The following is a 17,951-nucleotide window of genomic DNA, read 5'->3' as shown; positions in this document are numbered from 1 at the left end:
CATTGCACTGCATATATTGTTGACTGTACTTATATTACCATAGTGTTTCCAGCAAAGTTCAAACCAAGAGGAGAAATCTGTCATTTTCATTCAACGTAACAGTGCATTACATTTTAGTCGTCTTTCAGTAGCATCGTACTTGCTTTACCCACTCCAGTTGCTATGGTTTTAACACTGCAGCAGTGTTCAACATGTTCATTAAGTTACTTCTTTTGCCATTGTTTAACCCAACGATAGCCACGGATTTTCATTGTCAATAAAGATGTTAAGACAACTACTACCATGGTCCCACGCCACTTTATGATGTACTGTACCAGACGGTTAGCAGTCCAATCACTGGTACATAGGCCACATGCCGATGTGTCCGTGAGTCATTGTGGCTGTAAAGCCCTTTAAGTACCAATAGGTAGAAAAGCTCTACATAAATACAAGAGCATTTACCTTCATGACATCCTTTGATTGAGACAGCCTTCTTTATGTACAGTGCTGCTTAATAGTATTTGCACCGCGCAATGACTCGAAACATCAGCGGATTTTCACACGTCCTCAAAGTAGAGAACCCCGTTAAACAAAATGACACAGAAATATTATACTTGTATTTGTCTAAGACACCGCTGTGCACTGTCGGTAACACTGGGAGGGTACATATGCGCACAATTCATAAAGGTCTGAATAACATGCTCCTGGGAGCTATGCTCTTTTCTGCTGTGTGAATATGAAAATAGCTTTGCTGGGTAATGTGCTGGACAAATAACACACAGAGGACAGAGTGCTTCCCATATCTGATGAGCCATCCAGATGTAACCGTGCGTTCAGCTTAGCTTTATGATAATAAACAGTTGACACAAATCTTGCTTCACAAGTTCACAAATTACATCAACAGCAAAAAAAATCCAGCAGAATACATAATCAACCACGCTTATCTTTTTTTTTATTATTATTCCTGTAATCCTGCCCTAAATGAATATGCATAAAGGAAAAAGGTACAATTTACTGATTACATGCAAGGTGGGCTTCAGATGAGACGCAAACTGCTCTTCCACGTCAGTGAGCTTGTTTGATAAATAACATGCATGTCTCCAGGCGCCGAATACATGAAACAAGGTATTAAAAAACCTCTCATGCGCTATGAGTTTACCGGTCAACAGTCAGTCCTGAATGGGGATTTCTGAGAGATGTGAGCACTTCTAATGCAAGCCGACTGAGTTAAACTCCAAACCAAGCAGAAATAATTGTTTCCCATCAGTGCTGAGGCTGTGTGTGGGCAAACTAGATAACACCGCTACACTAATGTGTTGAAATAGTCTGAGAGGGATGGAGGGAGAGAGAGAGAGGAGGAAATTAATACATGAGTCATTTTTTTTCTGGTCCCTTGAAAACTTCAATAGTTCAATATAATCGGTGTCTTCTCTTTGTTGAGTGTGTTTTGTATCATGAGGAATGCTATGATTGCATTGGTGATTGTAGTCGGCAAGTGCTATGAATGAATTGATGTTTTAAAGGGAAAAGGTAGTCGCATCATGTGTCGATTTTATCATTTTTTTCTTTGTAACTAACTTTGTATGAAGATAATGGATAATACATTATTTTTGATATCACTTTTAGCGTCTAAAACCTTTACACATAACTGAATATGTATAAACTGTTCTCCCACAACTGAATTAAATACTATTGATACTACCAGTAGAATTACACCGGCACTTGTATCACACAGCTCCGTGCCATTAACCTCTCCTCTCCAGGTTTTCTTTATTAAGGGCAAAGTGGGCGTCCCTCAGCAAAGACAAGTCAGTGTTACAGTGTTTTCAACCATTGTGATTTTAATTAGAGGAATTTGGCCACGGCCGACACCATTAGATCCTCTCATTTGTAATCTGAGCGAGTTGGCTGCCGTTGACGAGCTGACGTCCAACACTCAATTGGACTCTTTAACCCCTCTGAGTGGACAGATTTTGTTCAACTCATCGTCTCAGGCAAACACAGTACCGCAGGAAACACGCTGCAGAGAGCAAGAAACCAAGGAGATTTGACAAAACACTCTGATGGCATCAACAGTGAGTGGACCCTTAAAACAACAGAATACTACACCGTCGGAATCTGATAACTTTGTATTATATTTTCCATCAATACTCAGCTGTGTTACATTTAGTCACAGTCAGTCAACAGATCCTGTATTGTTCATGTCAGTGGGTTTGAACCAAAGATAAAATGACTTGCTGTGCGCTCTCTAACAGCCACACATCTAGACTCTTCCCTGACTTCACATAGCAGGGTGTCAGCCAGTACCACAGGGGGCCCACGCCGCTCTGTGCCTGGGCGCACCATCTCAGGCGAGTGGCTTTCACCACATGGACCACCTTTATTAGATTAGACTCTGGCCCTCCTCGGGTTTATAATTGCATTTGCCTTATGCTGTGTATTTAAGAATAGAATGGCCTCGGTCCCTGTGGCCCTCCTCTACCTGATTTCCCCAATTCCTCCAGGGGGAGCAGACCAGCACCAGCTCTGGGATAAGATGTCGTCATGACAACCTGGAGGCAACTGGTGAGGAGAAAATGGAAATACGTACTGTAGTCTTCCTTTGTCTCTCTATGACTTTGCACTTTGTTTCCTGGTGGATTTCTTCCATTCTTTCTTTTTTTAACATCTATGAGGCATTTCACATTCTCTATGCACCTCCTCCTATCCCTGTATTTATAAGGGACAAAAAATAGCAACAAATGTTGCTTTGGGCTGAGTCTCCCTGGGAGGTGGAAATGGAGGGCTGTTGAATGGAGACTCGTATTTCATCCTGTCCATAATTTATGGAGAGACTAAGATTAGGAAGGGACATTGCACTAACACGGAGGGATACTTGTCATAAGCATCCCCCATGAGTCATAAGCAACAAGAGGGGTAACAGTAAAAATCGATGGTGACACGTGTTTGCAGATAAGCTCCCATTAAGTGTCATTAAGTGTCATTTGCTGTTTGTGTGAACACTCGTGTTGCGCTAATAATCTGAATAAAAATGCCTCATTTTTACCTCAGTCAGAACAGGCTAATTGGAAGGACTTATTTTCAGTGGGATTAAGAAGGGTGGTATAAACCTTTTGGTAATCCGATCAATGGCAAAATATCAGTGCCTAATAACCATGTAAACCAACCATTTCTCTCTTCATGGGCTCCAACATGACTAGTTTCCGGCAGGGACAGAAAGATGGCAGTAGTGAATCAATGAGTTAAGTCGAACAAGTGTTTGAAAAGATGAACAAAGCTGGAATCAATGTGGACGGGCCCATTATGTGCATCTTAGTCATATTCTTCAATTGAATGAATTCAGTACTTTACTGACAGTTTACTGGAACTTGACTTTACTGGCTTTACTGGAACTTTACTGACAATAAAGTTCTTCTTTTCGTCTTCTGCTATATTTCTGGCAGATTTGGTACTCCACAGCAGAATCACTTTGCATGTAACTTATTTCTATTGATGTTTGGGGGCATGTGAACGCATATATCTTGTCATTTTATTAAGGGTTAATGTACCCAGATAAATCCGATCAGACCCATTTCGGTCGAGTTAAAGAAATACTGCCCATGTAAATGTATCAAGTATACTTTGGAGCAAAGTTTAGCAGTTTCTGTCTGTGAAGTAGCAGGGTGGGGCTTGACCTCCAGCCTGCCCTGCTTTAAGCAGACAGCAGGCTTTACTGTATATAGCATTCGACAGTGACATTCTTTGGAGCTGCGAGTCGCACCATCCGTGAGTAGTGTATGATAAAGCACAACCTGTCTGCTAATCACAAATTACAGCCAGCCTCTCCTCCAGCCCTGATCCAGCTCTCTCCAAAGGGAAGCCAGGGCCAAGGAGAATACGAGCTCCTGCCAAGTCCCCACTACAAGGTGCTTATAAATCGGCATCCTCACAGATAGGTCAAGGTTTTGATTTGGTCATGACCTCAGTTCATAAATCTGAATGATGCAGGGGCCTTGGTTAAAAGGCTGCCGGATCAACTCTCAGATGGGATACCCCTCCCTCGCTTTCACAGTCGTTCTCTCCTTCTCTGACTCTCTTTCTCTCCTCTTCCATCTCTCACAAACTCACGTCCCTTTTTCAGTCCCCGCTGCAGCCTAAAGTCCCCGGAGCCTCTATAACAGGCAGAAAGAGAGAACGAGAGAGAGAGAGAGAGAGATGGCAAGGGGGTGAAACAGGCAATCAATAAATCAATATGTTTTGCGCCACTAAGCTGGGGTAAGCTCACTCTCTCAAAGCTGCTCGTGCATGTACGCACACATACGTATACACTCACTTACCATCCCAGCAAATTTCTTTCAACACAAACAAACAAATGAAGGCCCGGGACAGAATGTCCCTTGCCAAAAGACATTTTGTTGTTTTAGGGACTTTCTTTTTTTCTCATTCTATTTCCTGTTTTGGATCATTAAGCCATTGATTTTTATTTCAACGGGTAAGTGGTGGTGGGGACCCCCTGGGAACTGGCTGAAAACCTCAACAGAGTGGCCCCAGCAGGAGTTTCTCTAGTTGTGACAGGCTGCTCCCAAGGGCCAGTGGGCCCTCTTAACTCTGCTAGGGAGAAACTATCGCCAGAAATCAGTCATTCTGCCTTCGCATTCCCAGGCACTGCGCCCTAAGAGTATTCACTTGAATGTCTATGGATTTCTTCTTGCTGAATGTCTTTGCAACCACTGGAGGTACAAACTTGTGCATTTATTTATAGATTCGGATTCTGGTCCTCGCAGAAATTCTTGGAAGTGTACAAATGGTCAGTTCTCTTCATAGATTTTAAGGATGTAAAAAGTTGGCTGGAGCATCTGGTTTCCTATCACCATGTCCAATATTTTTAGGTCCATGGGGGCGGTGAGGGTAGAGGAGAGAGCAGCAGAGATACTGTGAGATACAGTAGCAACTCTGGCAGACCAAGATTCAGTTGGCCAACAGCCAGGGAGATATTACAGTCAGATATATAGTAACACAGATGGATGCACTCAGCCTAAAGAGGCTGACATATTGGCCAGCGCTGTCATAAGAATGACATAATACCTATCCTGACAGGTAATGAAAATAAAGGCCGCTCCACCGCAGAGGTGCATAAGCGCTTTAAGTTTAGCTCATACAACATAAAACATTGCCCTGACATATGGGGTATCCCGAGGGAAGTTTTCAGAGTGGTTGGATGTTGAAGGTGGAGGTCTTACAATCAGAAGTGGACCCCTAACACGATGTAGATGTAACTCTTGATTTTAGCGCTCATGACCACAGCGTGCGAAGAGTTCTCCTGGGTGACTCCGTGATATAGAGTTATTATTCTGCATTTCATTAAAATGCATCTCATTGCTTCACACTGAATCGATATGCTCTCTCCTTCAGAAAATACAAGCGTACATATTTAATCAGACTACATTTTTTCTCTCGGAAAAATGCAAAAATATGTCAAAACCTGCAGTGATGCATGCACTTGCACAACTGGTCACATCAGCTTTTGTTCTTCTTTTTGCATACAGAAGCAATTATAAATACAAAAATCTATAAGATCCCAAAGTCAGTTATGTTTTTTTCTTTGGCACATTTTCACATACACATTTGAGTAGTTAAGCTCAGTCTGAACCACACTCCCAAGTTCATTTGAGTCATTTGGTGCCAGATGTAAAGGGGAGTCTATTCCGTAAGATGAGATAAATATGAAAAACTGCTGTGTTTTGGCACTGTTCCCGCAATGAACATCAAAGCACAGTTCGGAAATTAACGCCAAGGGAGCACAAACAGAAGCTGCCCTGCTCAAAAAAAAGCACAAACCCTGATGGCACGCATGGGGGGGGGGGGGGTAAATTAGCTCAGTTTAAGTTTTGAGCAAAAAATAAATAACATAATCTCCCTCAATCAAATGAAAAGTTACATTTAAAAGAAACAGCTGAACTTTATGGTCATATTACAGTATTTTCTGTGTATCTGATTTTACTGCTTTCTTTATCATTTATCCTCACTAGTGGTCCAACCACGGTGTATTGTAGTCACAGATTAACAGCTGAATAGTTTAATCATAAAAGAAAAACAAGAATGACCTGAAACATAACATAACTATAGCAAAAGCAAATAAAACCACTAAAAAGTATTATCAGCTGTACAGCGGCATCTATTTAACATTAGCCGATACAAGGTTACGCCTTATTAGCAAAACCCTTGAGTAACAGAATCCTTGAATCCCTTTTGAATCTTTGACTGCAGCAATGCTGTATTTTATACCTTATTAATTTTTTTGGTCTCTTTCAAAAACAACCTTGCATTAAAGCTTCCATGTAACAAGTCTGCTCACAACACCAAGACCACCTTGACAATTAGTTTCACTGCATAATAAGTCCATAAATACTGAAAGTTAAATAAACCAGAACTGTAGCAAAATAAAATAACTAAACCTGGCATTTTCCTCCCCACTCCCCTACCCTTCACCCCCTCCTCCTCTACCTGTCTCTGGGTCCCTGTGTTTGAGAAAAGGCAGCTGGAGATACTTTACAGGTTCAATTTGAAGGAACTTTTCCTCCATTAATAATGAAATCATATTCCCTTCTCCCGCGCTCGCTTCCCTCTGGAACGAACCTGGTGTTGCTCTGTTGCTGCTACTTAAAACTCCCTCTCACACTTCGTTTCTCGTCTCTCTTCCCCTTATCCTTAGCTAAACCTTCAGTTTGGAAGGGGGGAACGAAACAGAAAGGGTGAAGGCAAATAAAAACTGATGCAAACGCAGAAAGACAAGTAGAGAGGGAAAGAGATGCCGTCCATCTCCATTCTAAAATAGAAATAATGAGAAAAATGTAGAGGAACTTTAAACTAACCAAAGTTCAGTTTCTTTTTCCGTGCTACATTAAATTTCATGGTCACCATTTAATGTTTCTTTCTTTGAGTCTCTTTTTATTTTCCATCTGTGTCATTGCAGACGGGGCAAGCTTTTGACATTATTACAGGCCGCTGAATAGCAGAAATCATGAGCGTGGATACAACAATGATGTTAAAAAAAAAAAGAAGAAAAAGATTAGAGTCAGATTGACATTTTGGTCGTTGTGTCCTTGAAGCTTGACAAAGATGGAAGATTCTTCCTCCGTGTGTGCGCGTGTGTGTATTCCTTCTTTGTGTGACCTAGACTGGTACAGTACATGCAAACATCAGTGTTTGCGCGCGCTACACCAGTCCAGATTAGTGTTTGCGCGTGATTATGTGCATCATATACCGCATTCAATCACGTGCTTGTGCTTATTTTTTTTTTATTTTTTTTACTCTTAAGTGTGTGGGAGTGAGAGAACATTCACATCGCCCACCTGGGCTTAGCTTGGAGCCAGCAGAGCTGTCTTACTGAAAAACTCCCTGTTGTTTCTTTGGCGGTGCCTAACAGGCAGATTTGACTGTATCACTTCCTTCTTTCTCCTCCTACTCCTCCACTCTCGACTCCCCTCCTCTCTCTCGCTCGCTCTGCTCTGTTTCTCAGATCCCAACACTCATCTCTTTTCCTCTTCCTGCCTTTTCTATATTTAATCAGCCGGGGAGTGTGGAATTAGTGATTATTTGATGGAAACATGAGGCAAGAGAGGGGAGTGTGTGAGGAGAGCTGTCATTTACTTGCCTGAATCTTCTCATACCCTCCCGTCATTTCAGGCCGAAGCAGAGAGGAGCATAGAGGCTACATATTGCATGATGGGGCCCTGCAGGGTTTAAGGTGGGCAATACAAACATGCATGATACCTCCAGGCTACTTCCCTCTAAATATTTCTTTATGCTTGCATCATTCTCACTTTTCCTTTATGTCCCTACTGCCGTTTTCACTACACTCAGAATGGATCCACGCTATAACCATGTGAAACGGACGTTAGACCTGACCAGAACTCAGGTGGCTCCAGTGCAGACAGCTTCAGCGGGAAAAAAGCAGGGTCAAAGTTAAAACTGGCTCAAATTTGCAATGCGACATGACTGAAAACACACTTTGTTAAATTGCATATTTAATGCAGTAAAGCATGCACAACTTGACGCACTTTAACATTATTTTAAGGGTTCACAGTTGAGGCACAGGAAAAAATTATTCTGTCTCTTATCAAACCTTATGACGGAAAAAAAAAAGTCAAAGCAAGAGTACAAGGTTTTGTATTGTATTATGTACTATGGAGGAAATGTGTTTAGTTTATTTGCTTTTGGGAAGGTTCATTAAATCAGAAAATCAATGCCACTTGTGTATCTATCCAGTAAATATTCAGCAACCACAAGCAGCGACTTAGCTTAGCTTTACCCAGTGTTTCTCTGGTGCAGTGTCCTCAGGTTGCCTGGCAACCCTGCAGTAAAACTCCATAAACTAAATACAACCACAAGCAAAATGTCAAACTATTTCTTTAAATCTTAATTTTGACCACTCTTGAGTTTTCGTTTTTGTATTGTTCAGTTGTCATTCTGAGCACAAAGCAGTGATCTGAGCACAGCTTATAAAGTCTACCCGTTAACCAAGGGTTTTCCTACGATACTACAATAACTTGGCAACAAAATCATCATTTTATGTTTGCCGTGTGACAAAATTTTTATAGGAAACAAAAAATATGTTAGTTTAAAGTAACTCATTCAGATTGAGACAGGCGGCAGGTATTCTTAGATTTCTCTTGTCTGGAAAACATTATTGAACGCTAACGTTTTTCTGCGGTGAAAAACATCATGTTATAATTTCTTATTAGAACGAGGTGTCTAGCTTTTGCTTTTTAATATAACTTCTTATTTTTGTCTGTCTCCCCTCTGGCTTTTTCCAATACAAAACAGCAGGCTATTGTGAGTGACAGCTCATTACAACGCCATCTCCTAACCCCCTAACCTCATGAGACAGAGAGAACTGCGTGAGCGTGTGTTAGCGCGTGTGTGGGCACCCGTGTGCAGATTCTCGACTGTATTTGAACATAAGAGTGGTTGCATTTCCTCGCTAGACTTCATCCATGGCGTGTTTGCCCATGCTGCTATTTGTGTCTATATTTACATTTGCATATGCTGTAAGGTATCTTTCATATGCGCAGGCTTTTCAAGTCAGCCCTCACTCTCTTCTTCTCACTAACACACACACACGCGCACACACACCCACCCACACACACACACACAGTCCAGCGATATGCAGCTCATGAATACTCCCGCAGCAATTATCGTCTCCGTACCTCGGTGACGGCTGGAGAAGAGGACAAAAGTTGTGCAGGGATGCAAGTGAAAGCAGTCTGCCCAGTTCAGAGCATGACAGCTTATGCGCTTGTTTTTCTTTTTTCTGTTTTTTTATTCATTAGATAAGTGAAAAGCAAAAACTCGGTGATGGCACGCCGGTACCAGCCATGATTTATGTTCACCTCTGGAAAGAGAAAAGTAGAATTTATGGCTTTCTCATCTGGCCTAATCTTCCCTATGTGCAGCAAAGCCCGAGCAATGCAGTAAGCTTAGAGGGAGAAGGAGAGCGAGGCTGAAAATTGTCCTCTCCATTTTCTCTACTTAGCTTTTCCTTTTTCTTTCTCTCACTTACTAACCAACTCTATCACATTTTGTCCTTGGCATTTTTTTTTTTCCTCCTTACATACAGAGGAACGCCCATACATGCACACGCATAGGTGCACATGTGGCATTTGAACACTTGTAATCACGCGCATGCAGGTGCACTATGCACACAAACGCACGCTCACACATCAGCTGAGAGCTGCTCAGCCCCAAGCGACACCTTCGCTTCTCTCGCACCAATTTTCTCACACTTTTTTCATTCTCCGTGTCTTCTCCTTTCTCTTTCTCTCGCTGCCTCACTCTGCACCTCCGCCCTCAACCGCCTCCACATATAGATCTTTTCTTTTTATAGTCAAAGCTATAGTCCCTATGGCAACATCAGAGTTGTTGATTGCCAAGGTGCTGTACATCTAATTATGTAACTATCTCAAGAGGTGTCTGTGTGTTTGTGTGAGCTCTGCAGCCTATTTGTTTCTCACCCAGGCGCTGTCTTGTATTAGCAGTGGCTCTTTTTCTTTTTGTCCGTTCTGAGATGATCAATCTGTGTTCAGGGCATACAAAAGAATTTCAGTCAGTTGTGATGGTTTGTGTCATAAGGTAACAAATTACAATCACTTAAAATCCAATATTTGACACGTAGCAATGCATCACTCGGGATTGTCCATGCATCTGTGTGTGCATCTCGTTTGCAAGAGTCTTTAGTGTGCCAGGGAATAGTCTATGAACAAGTGCATGTCACAGGCAAGTGTGAAGCTATAACAGGTTCTGACAGGGTAAAATCATTTGGGGGTGAGGATGATGTGCCTTTTCTATCCAGTTACGCTGTGACAACAGGATTCTCAACTGACGATTCCTATTAAAGCGTCCGCAGGAAGCGCAAGTATCATTCCACATCGATTCTTACCCAGGTAGAGCGCTGAAAACATGGAGGAAATGAGGGGAAAACGCTGTTTTATGCATTGACTTGCTGTGGAAAAAAATAAAATAAAATTGTTTTCACGCAGGCACTCATTTACGCTATTTCGACAATAAATTCATGCAGGAGAAGAGGAGGGAGAAGAATGAGGGGAAATAATAAGACGCAGAACCAGAATAGAAAGGAAAACAGAGAGAGCACTATATTTTCATTTTAACCTCTCATTCAAAACCGCTCCAAAGCCGTCCCACTACTGCCAGCATTCAGGCTGCTTGCCAGTGAAAGAAGGAGAAAACAGGAGGAGATAAAGAAGAGGTGGGCTGGTGTGAAATGGATCAAACAATGGATGTGAGAAAAGCATTGCTGTTCTCTACCAACTGCAGGCAGAAGAGAAAAAAGAGTGGAGGAGGAGGAGTGGGGGTGTGTGATAACGTGCTGCTTTCAAAATGTCTGTGTTTTGTAACAAGTTTTTTTTTTTTTAGTCTTCAGAAAGTTAAAGAAAGTATTTTCGAAGGTGGCTTGTGTGCACAAGAAATTGTCCTTAATGGGAAAGGAACAGGAATTACTAACCTGAAGTCATACACTCAAGGATATATATGATTTGCACGTCTCTGTGTGTGTGCCTGTCTATATCATTCTCTGTCGTCATGTCCTGTGTATGCTTAAACGCCGTATAAAAGCCATGCTGATGACGGAACCAGGGTTGATCAGAGGGTCGGACAGATAGGCTTGCCTCCTTTTGTGATCTCTGTATGTTTCCCTTTGATCCCCCTTCGTGGAGACGTAGTGATCTCGGTAGACACTACTGGGACAGCACCACCGCGGAGCGAGCAGCAGCATATAGAAACAGGCCGAGAAAGACGGTGACTGTACTTTCCATTCATGTGGTGGATCTGAGAGGGATTTCAGGGTTAGGATAGAAAGAGAAAGCACCTCGTATTAAATTTACATTGGTTTAGGATGCTGTTTGTTGAGGGGTTTCGTAAGCGCCAGTCCACTGAAATATTTCAAACATCCGATTCTTTTCAGCAGCGAACGCAAACGTAAAGAGTCCTTTGAATATTTTTGCATGCATTTTATTCTTCAGGGAAATTTTTGGAGCGGTGCTACATCATCGTGCAACATTTAGAACATGAGGAAATATTGATAAATGAGGGCAAGTGTATCATTTACTATAATGCACACTGCATCCACGTTATTGTTCTACTAGCCACCTCAGTGCTGCGGTGTAACAGCCAAAGAAAGCACACTCTGTTCCAATTCATAATTCATCTGGATGGGGTTTTTTTTTTCTTAGTGTTTATTTTGCTCTTGTCCACTCATGCTGACTGCAGCATGCCACTCAATCCCATCCCAAACAACTGGGCCCAAGCCGACCGGCTGTCAGAAAATACTCTTCTCATCCTTGATCTGACGTGAAACAGATTGCCCATCTCTGTTTGACTGTAAAGATGAGAGGGGATAAGGATGCAACAAAAGGAAAGAGATTGGGATGTTTTGCTTTATAGCCCTCTTTACCCTCACACGCTAACACTGATCTCTGTGCAGTATGTTTCACTTCAAAAGAGAGGTTTAATGTTCGGCCATATGTCAGAATGAAGAACTACTAGCAGGGAGGAAAGAGGAAGAAATACTCACTGAGATGTGTAGACATTAGTGGAGATTAAACCTGGGGGAATCCAAGTGGGATTTAACCATTCATCAATTTATAAGCCCTTATCAACACCGCTATAGACGAACCTGAAGATTCTTGTCAAGAAGGGATCAGGACGACATCAAATCACACTGCATTCCGGGTATTTAAGAGACTAGCGACTGTTGTTTATTTCAAACTGAATTGTGTCTAACAAATGCCCAGTAAAACGTGGCAGGAACTGAGCAGTGAAACAACGGATTATAGAAAGTCTTGGTCTATAATGTAACTGAAACTTGATGTATTATTCTGCGCAGAAATAACAACAGAATATTAACAAGTAAAAAAAAAAAAAAAAAGTAAAAAATCATTTACCTCGCATATCATATCTTCTTTTAGCGGGGCAGAATGAAATTGCCAGATTTTTAATGGAGTCCTTTTAATTTCTACCAGGATGACAAAAATGTTGTCCTGAGTTAAGACTGATACCACATACCCGAATTAATTTATTTTAAATTCTAAATTATAAAATGAATTATTAAGAGTTTGCATCGAATTTAACACTACTGGTGACAGTGCATTATGATAGCTCAGCTAAGACTGAGAGTAAGTCACTGTTGATCATAGAGAATAGATGTTAAGGCTTAATCTGCTTTTTAACTTGAGTTTTTTTTTGTGCCTGCATAAGATGCAGCGTGTGCATCGTATGACATTTGTATGGGTATATATATGATTTTAATTACACATATTTTAAGCGCTGTAGGTACTGAAACATGTTTGCATCCGTACCTCCTGTCCTAGCACATTGTTAGCATTTGGTAAATTTAGAAACTTTCCAGCCCTAATGTTAAAAACAAAAACCTGCCTCTCTAGCTCGGCCTGCTGAGTGACATTGGTGGGAAAAACGCTTGTTACCCAGATTGGCCTCTGCACTTGCAAGAAGATCACGGAGTACGAGGTGATGCCATGACAAAAAATAGATTTCCGCCTCGCACAAGCTGATCCCAGTTCCCGTAGCCCCTTTTGTTTTTGCTTCAAATGTTCTCAAGAGGGTCAATTAAGTGAAAATTTCACGTGTTGTGTAGGTGCTTTAATGGAAATGTGGGGGTCTTCTACAGGTTTACAATAATTCAGACTGTGAATTATTGGTGTCCTCTTTGTGGCCCCTGTTCAAGTGTATTACAAACCTGCTCAATGTTTCAACTAATCTTGCCAAAGAGGGTGTTTTTTTCTCTCCGTACAACAGTCCAGTTTCCCCAAAAGCATCTCAGGGTTACAACCATATTTGTTCGGCTAATGTTTCCACTGGCATGTTTCCATCCCAAGATGAGTGCTGCGCATGCTGAGATCCTTTGGAAAGCAGGTCCAGGTCGAGTGCCAGTGCTTCGTGTGACACGAGCACCGGCATTTGGTTTCACTCTGCTCCCGTAGAGAATCTCTCACATTTGGAACGGCTCCTTTTCAGATACTTGCTTTCATATACAGCGCGCTTACGAATCAGTAAATATATGTATGAAGAGAGAGCACAAAAAGCCCTAAAGATCTCAACATTCAAATGGGAAGGAGACAGAATTACAGCAATTGGAATGTAAAAGAAAAAAGGCTTTCAGCAGCAGAATGTAAAATGGAGCAAGTTTTGACAATAGTAGAGGAGGAATATTATGAGCAGCCTTCTTTGCTTCCCTGGGAGAGTTTCGTGGAGTGCTTTCTCACTGTGATAATGAAATGACCTGGCCTGCACTGCTCTGCTCTCTCTCAAAAACACATCTGCCAGACGAGGGTGAAAATGAGAAAATCCTACCTCCTCTCCGGAGTTTCGTAAAGCATACTTTCAATATTCTTTTTCACAGAATGAAGGGAGTGCGAGTGGCTGTGGACTTTTGTGCCCTTGTGACTGTTGTGTATTGTGTTTCTTGAGGATGCTGGCATTGCCTTGAGTAACTTGCAATAAACTGCTCCTGAAGCGTATTTGATACAGCAAGATACTATCTAGAAACTGTTATCGTAACTTTGTTTTTGTAACTTCATTGCGCGTGCAGAAATCAATACAGTAAGCAGCGAAACTCCGATCAAGGACTTCACTTTTGTCCCATTTCGAGGTAGAATCCAATAAGGCAGACTATAGTCCCTCACTGTTCGGAGCTAATCTTGTGGGCCTTTGCCAGACACCCGGGCCGCACCAGGCTGATTCAGAAGAATGACTCACCAGTTTGGTACAGCACAGACTGCATGCAGACCATGTATTCCCTCAGCTTCTAGTTAACAGGGAATCTATGGCAGCACTGAGGCAGAGCGCTGTCATTGAGTTACATAATCAGCAGAGGAGTGTAGCGAGAATGGGTGTGTGCGCCCTCGTGCTTTTGTGTAGCCGCAGTTCTTCTTGAGCTGTCGATCATGTGGTACACCAAGGCCACTCTAACACAAGGCTGCTGAGGTGGACTTTCAGCAACAATGGAGCTTAGCGTGTATGTGTCTCCGTGTGTGGACTCGCTAGTGTTTTTTTTAAAGGCATATGCGTGAATGAATAGGCGGCCGCGTTTACAAGGCTGAGGAGACAAAGCAAGCTACAAAGAAGGTATTAAGTGTGCATGCTGCGAGATGAGCTTATTTGGGCGCTGCACATTTTGACTCACAAGGCTACATTTACATGTTGGCTGTTGCGTGTGTGATTCCTTGTATCCTGTTGTAGGCTTCCATGCATGCCGGGATGCGTACACAAACGCATGTTTGTGTATGAGCCATGCTTGCGCATATAAGCATTCATTCAAGCTTTCCCACTCATGCCCGCGTGGCCACATATGTTGGTATATGTATGAATGTAAGATGGTTTTATTTTTTCATACTGGCATTAGGCTAAGAAAGCTTCTCCTGCTCAATGCTGCCATCTGGCTTTGGCCAGCACCAGCACAGACATCCTAGGGGAGCTATCCGAGCGAGTCAGCGTCTGGTTTTAACAACTGTTTTGGGATCGGTTGTCCAGTGGGCTGGTGCTAACTCACCCCCATTATGAGTAGGATGATAAAACTGACCTTGAAGCAGTTTATGGGCATGGGATAATGGAAACCACTGATAGAGAGCCCATGAAATTGCACTCAGCTTTCAGTGACAAAAGAAAATAATGGTTTAACCACTTAATGTTATTTTGGGCGGTAGCTAAAAATTTATGAGCGGACAAGTTTGTGCGAAGAGCGAAGTTTGGGCTGATGAATCGTGTCACCGAGGTTTACTGGATTCTGCATGTTAAGAATGAAGAACTGCAAGTTTAGAACAAAAAAAAAAGACTATTTTTGATTATTTTAGTCGTATGATATAACATATTAAAATGTGAACATTATCAGGAAGAAGGGAACAGAAAGAGAGAGGGTATAAAGCAAATGAGATGTAAGTCAAACTTACAGTTTCTTTTATTATTTGTTAAATAAAAATTAGCTATATATGTAAATTCTGCCCCTCTGCACACCCAAATAATTTATGTACAGTCCCTCAGAGCTCAGTGCAGAGTGAAATTAAAAACCAGGAAAATTAAACACAGCCTCAGTAGGTCAGAACCATCATATACAGTGCACGTTAAAACCGGCTCTTGCATATAAAACCAGAGGAGGTGGAACACAATTAGGTCAGATTGAGGCCACACCATTTGTATGGGTCACGGTAAAAGTGCTCATATGTATGCAGGCTTATAGGCCCCTTGGGAGCATGGGGCTGACCTTGTCCCGTACTCTGATCTATGTCCTCATCTCCCCCCTGTGTCCTCTTTTCCTCATTCCTCCACCAGTCTCTCATCTTTCCTCCCACACTACTTCTTTTTTTATCACCACATTTCTCTCTCCTCAAACACCCCCCCTCCCCCCACCACCACCTCCCCGCTTTTTTTGTTAGTTTCTCGTTTTTTCTCACCCTGCGTGGTTTCGCCCTTCCTGTGATCACTCGTTTCCCTAACGCTTTTTCATTCACGTACTCTCACTTTTTACTCGTTTTTTTAACTCCCTTTTCTCCACTCCCCATTTTCTTTATCCCCTCTCGTCCTTTTTCCATATCAACAGCCAGTCTGATAAATAATGCATCACAGCACATTAAAAACATTAGTAGGGTTCTCTTGGCTGTCAAAGAGAGGGAGGAGACGAGGGAGAGGAAGGAATGGGTAACTCAGTTTTAAATAAGTGTTGTGGAGAATGATGTGATTTAAAATTAGCAGCAGAAAAGGCGCCAGGAAAGAGCGAAGGTCCGAGTGTTAATTGTGTTTGCGTCGTGTCCTTGCGTTATTGTCCTCAAAGGTCCTCACCTCTGGCGAATAATCAGCTGAAGACTGTCGATTCATAAAGATGACGATGACTGTATTAGCAAACTCAAAAGGAAAGATTTAACGCCATTTTGCAAAACACTGATGCTGCATCACACGGAACCTTGACCTTTCCGTTCTCCCTTTCATCCTACACTTTCTCCATCCTTTCTTCCTTTTTCTGAATTCCTCCTGGCAGCGTGGCGATTGGCATTATTAAAAATTGATTGGCGGCGAGCGTTTAGCAGGGTGGCGAGGCAGAGAGGGAAATTTTGACAGGCAGGAATGAAATGAAAGGAGGGCCTCGGCGGACACAGTGTGGAAAGGTCTCGCTGGGGGACAGAGCGTGTGTGTGTGTGTGTGTGTGTGTGTGTGTGTGTGTGTGTGTGTGTGCGCGCGCACTTGTATGTACAAGCCTGTGTGTGACGGTAAGAGAGGATTGTGCGGGAACACTTCGTATTTGAGACTAAGGAGGCTGAATACTTACATACGTAGTATTTTTGCTAGATGTGTGAGCTTGGATCCACAGCAATATGCCCGAGCACACAAAGTCCTCGTAGACCACATTAGAATGGCACACAAGCATCCAGAAGCCACAGACACAGAGATGATAGTCACAGTAGCTGTGCTGACCCAGAGTTACCTCTCCGCCCATCATCCCTCCATCCCTCTTTCTATCGTCCCCTTCATCCCTCTGCTTATCCCCCCTTCCAACCCATCTCTCTCCTTTCATCTCAGATCAAATAATATTTCCAACACATACTCCCAACCAGCTATCCCCCCAATGGCTATAAGAGCTGCAGCTTTGGAGATTTTCAACGCACTTTACCCACAATTTGGCTGACTGATTCTGAAAAAGTTTTTTTCTTTTCGAGTGGTAGAAGGCTAAACGCTTCTGCCATTGCACTACAAAATGCTAACTAGTTTCTTTGTCTCTTGTTTTTCTCTTCCTCCTTTTTTTTCTGTTATTTGCTTCCTCTCTTTCTCTCTCTGTCACAGATGAACAGACCGATCCAGGTGAAGCCAGCAGACAGCGAGAGTCGAGGAGGTACCGTGTCCCCTTTTTTTCCTGCTTTTCCTCCCCCTTTCTTTGCTACCTTCCTTTCCTCCGCTTCCTTTCTTTGTTCCAGCCCTACAAACATGCTGCCTGTGCATATCAGCCTCACCATTATCTGTCCCATTAGACGATGCCCAGTGCCTCGACGCTGGCTGACAGCGCGCGCAGGCTGGACCCTCCAGTATTCAGAACACATTATGTAAACAGATCTTTTCCTGGCCAGTGCAGCCTCCAGCTCCTTTCTTGGAGTTTCATCATATGCACACTGATGCATGTTCATCCATGTACATGCACAGAAACATGTCCTGTCACGCTTGAGGGGAAAACAGGTCGCTTCCTCCGTCAAACACCTTTAAAAACCCGCATGCAGCAAAGCAAACCCCATTTGACTGGTGTCACAAGTTCAGGCAAATGAATGGCAGATTTAAATGACAGATCTGCGGGGATGGAAGTGGACGTCTACTCTGGCATTTTGTGTGCATTGTGCCGTATTGACAGCTAGGCGCGCTTAAAGCGAATTTTCTATGTCTAGACTTGTAGTGACCTGCTCCTGACATCAATCAATGGACTGTAC

The 17,951-nt window shown here is 42.6% G+C and overlaps 1 protein-coding gene across 8 annotated transcripts in view; it reads left to right on the top strand.

The window, feature by feature from the left end:
- The window catches only part of celf4 (CUGBP, Elav-like family member 4), a gene marked incomplete at both ends in the record, with an annotated part of 75,426 nt that overhangs the window by 44,331 nt on the left and 13,144 nt on the right, over positions 1-17,951 (top strand). For 6 of the 8 annotated variants that reach the window (XM_084543042.1, XM_084543049.1, XM_084543046.1 and 3 more), the window contains one exon: positions 17,320-17,368. In XM_084543042.1, the coding sequence (XP_084399168.1) occupies positions 17,320-17,368 (49 nt within the window). Of the gene's footprint in view, positions 1-17,319; positions 17,374-17,951 lie in introns of all 8 variants that reach the window. The other 2 variants (XM_084543047.1, XM_084543044.1) reach the window with 1 other exon arrangement.

The sequence above is a fragment of the Chelon labrosus genome, assembly GCF_963514085.1.
Source record: "Chelon labrosus genome assembly, chromosome: 4".
NCBI lineage: Eukaryota > Metazoa > Chordata > Actinopteri > Mugiliformes > Mugilidae > Chelon > Chelon labrosus.
This window is presented reverse-complemented; position numbering and strand designations above follow the sequence as displayed.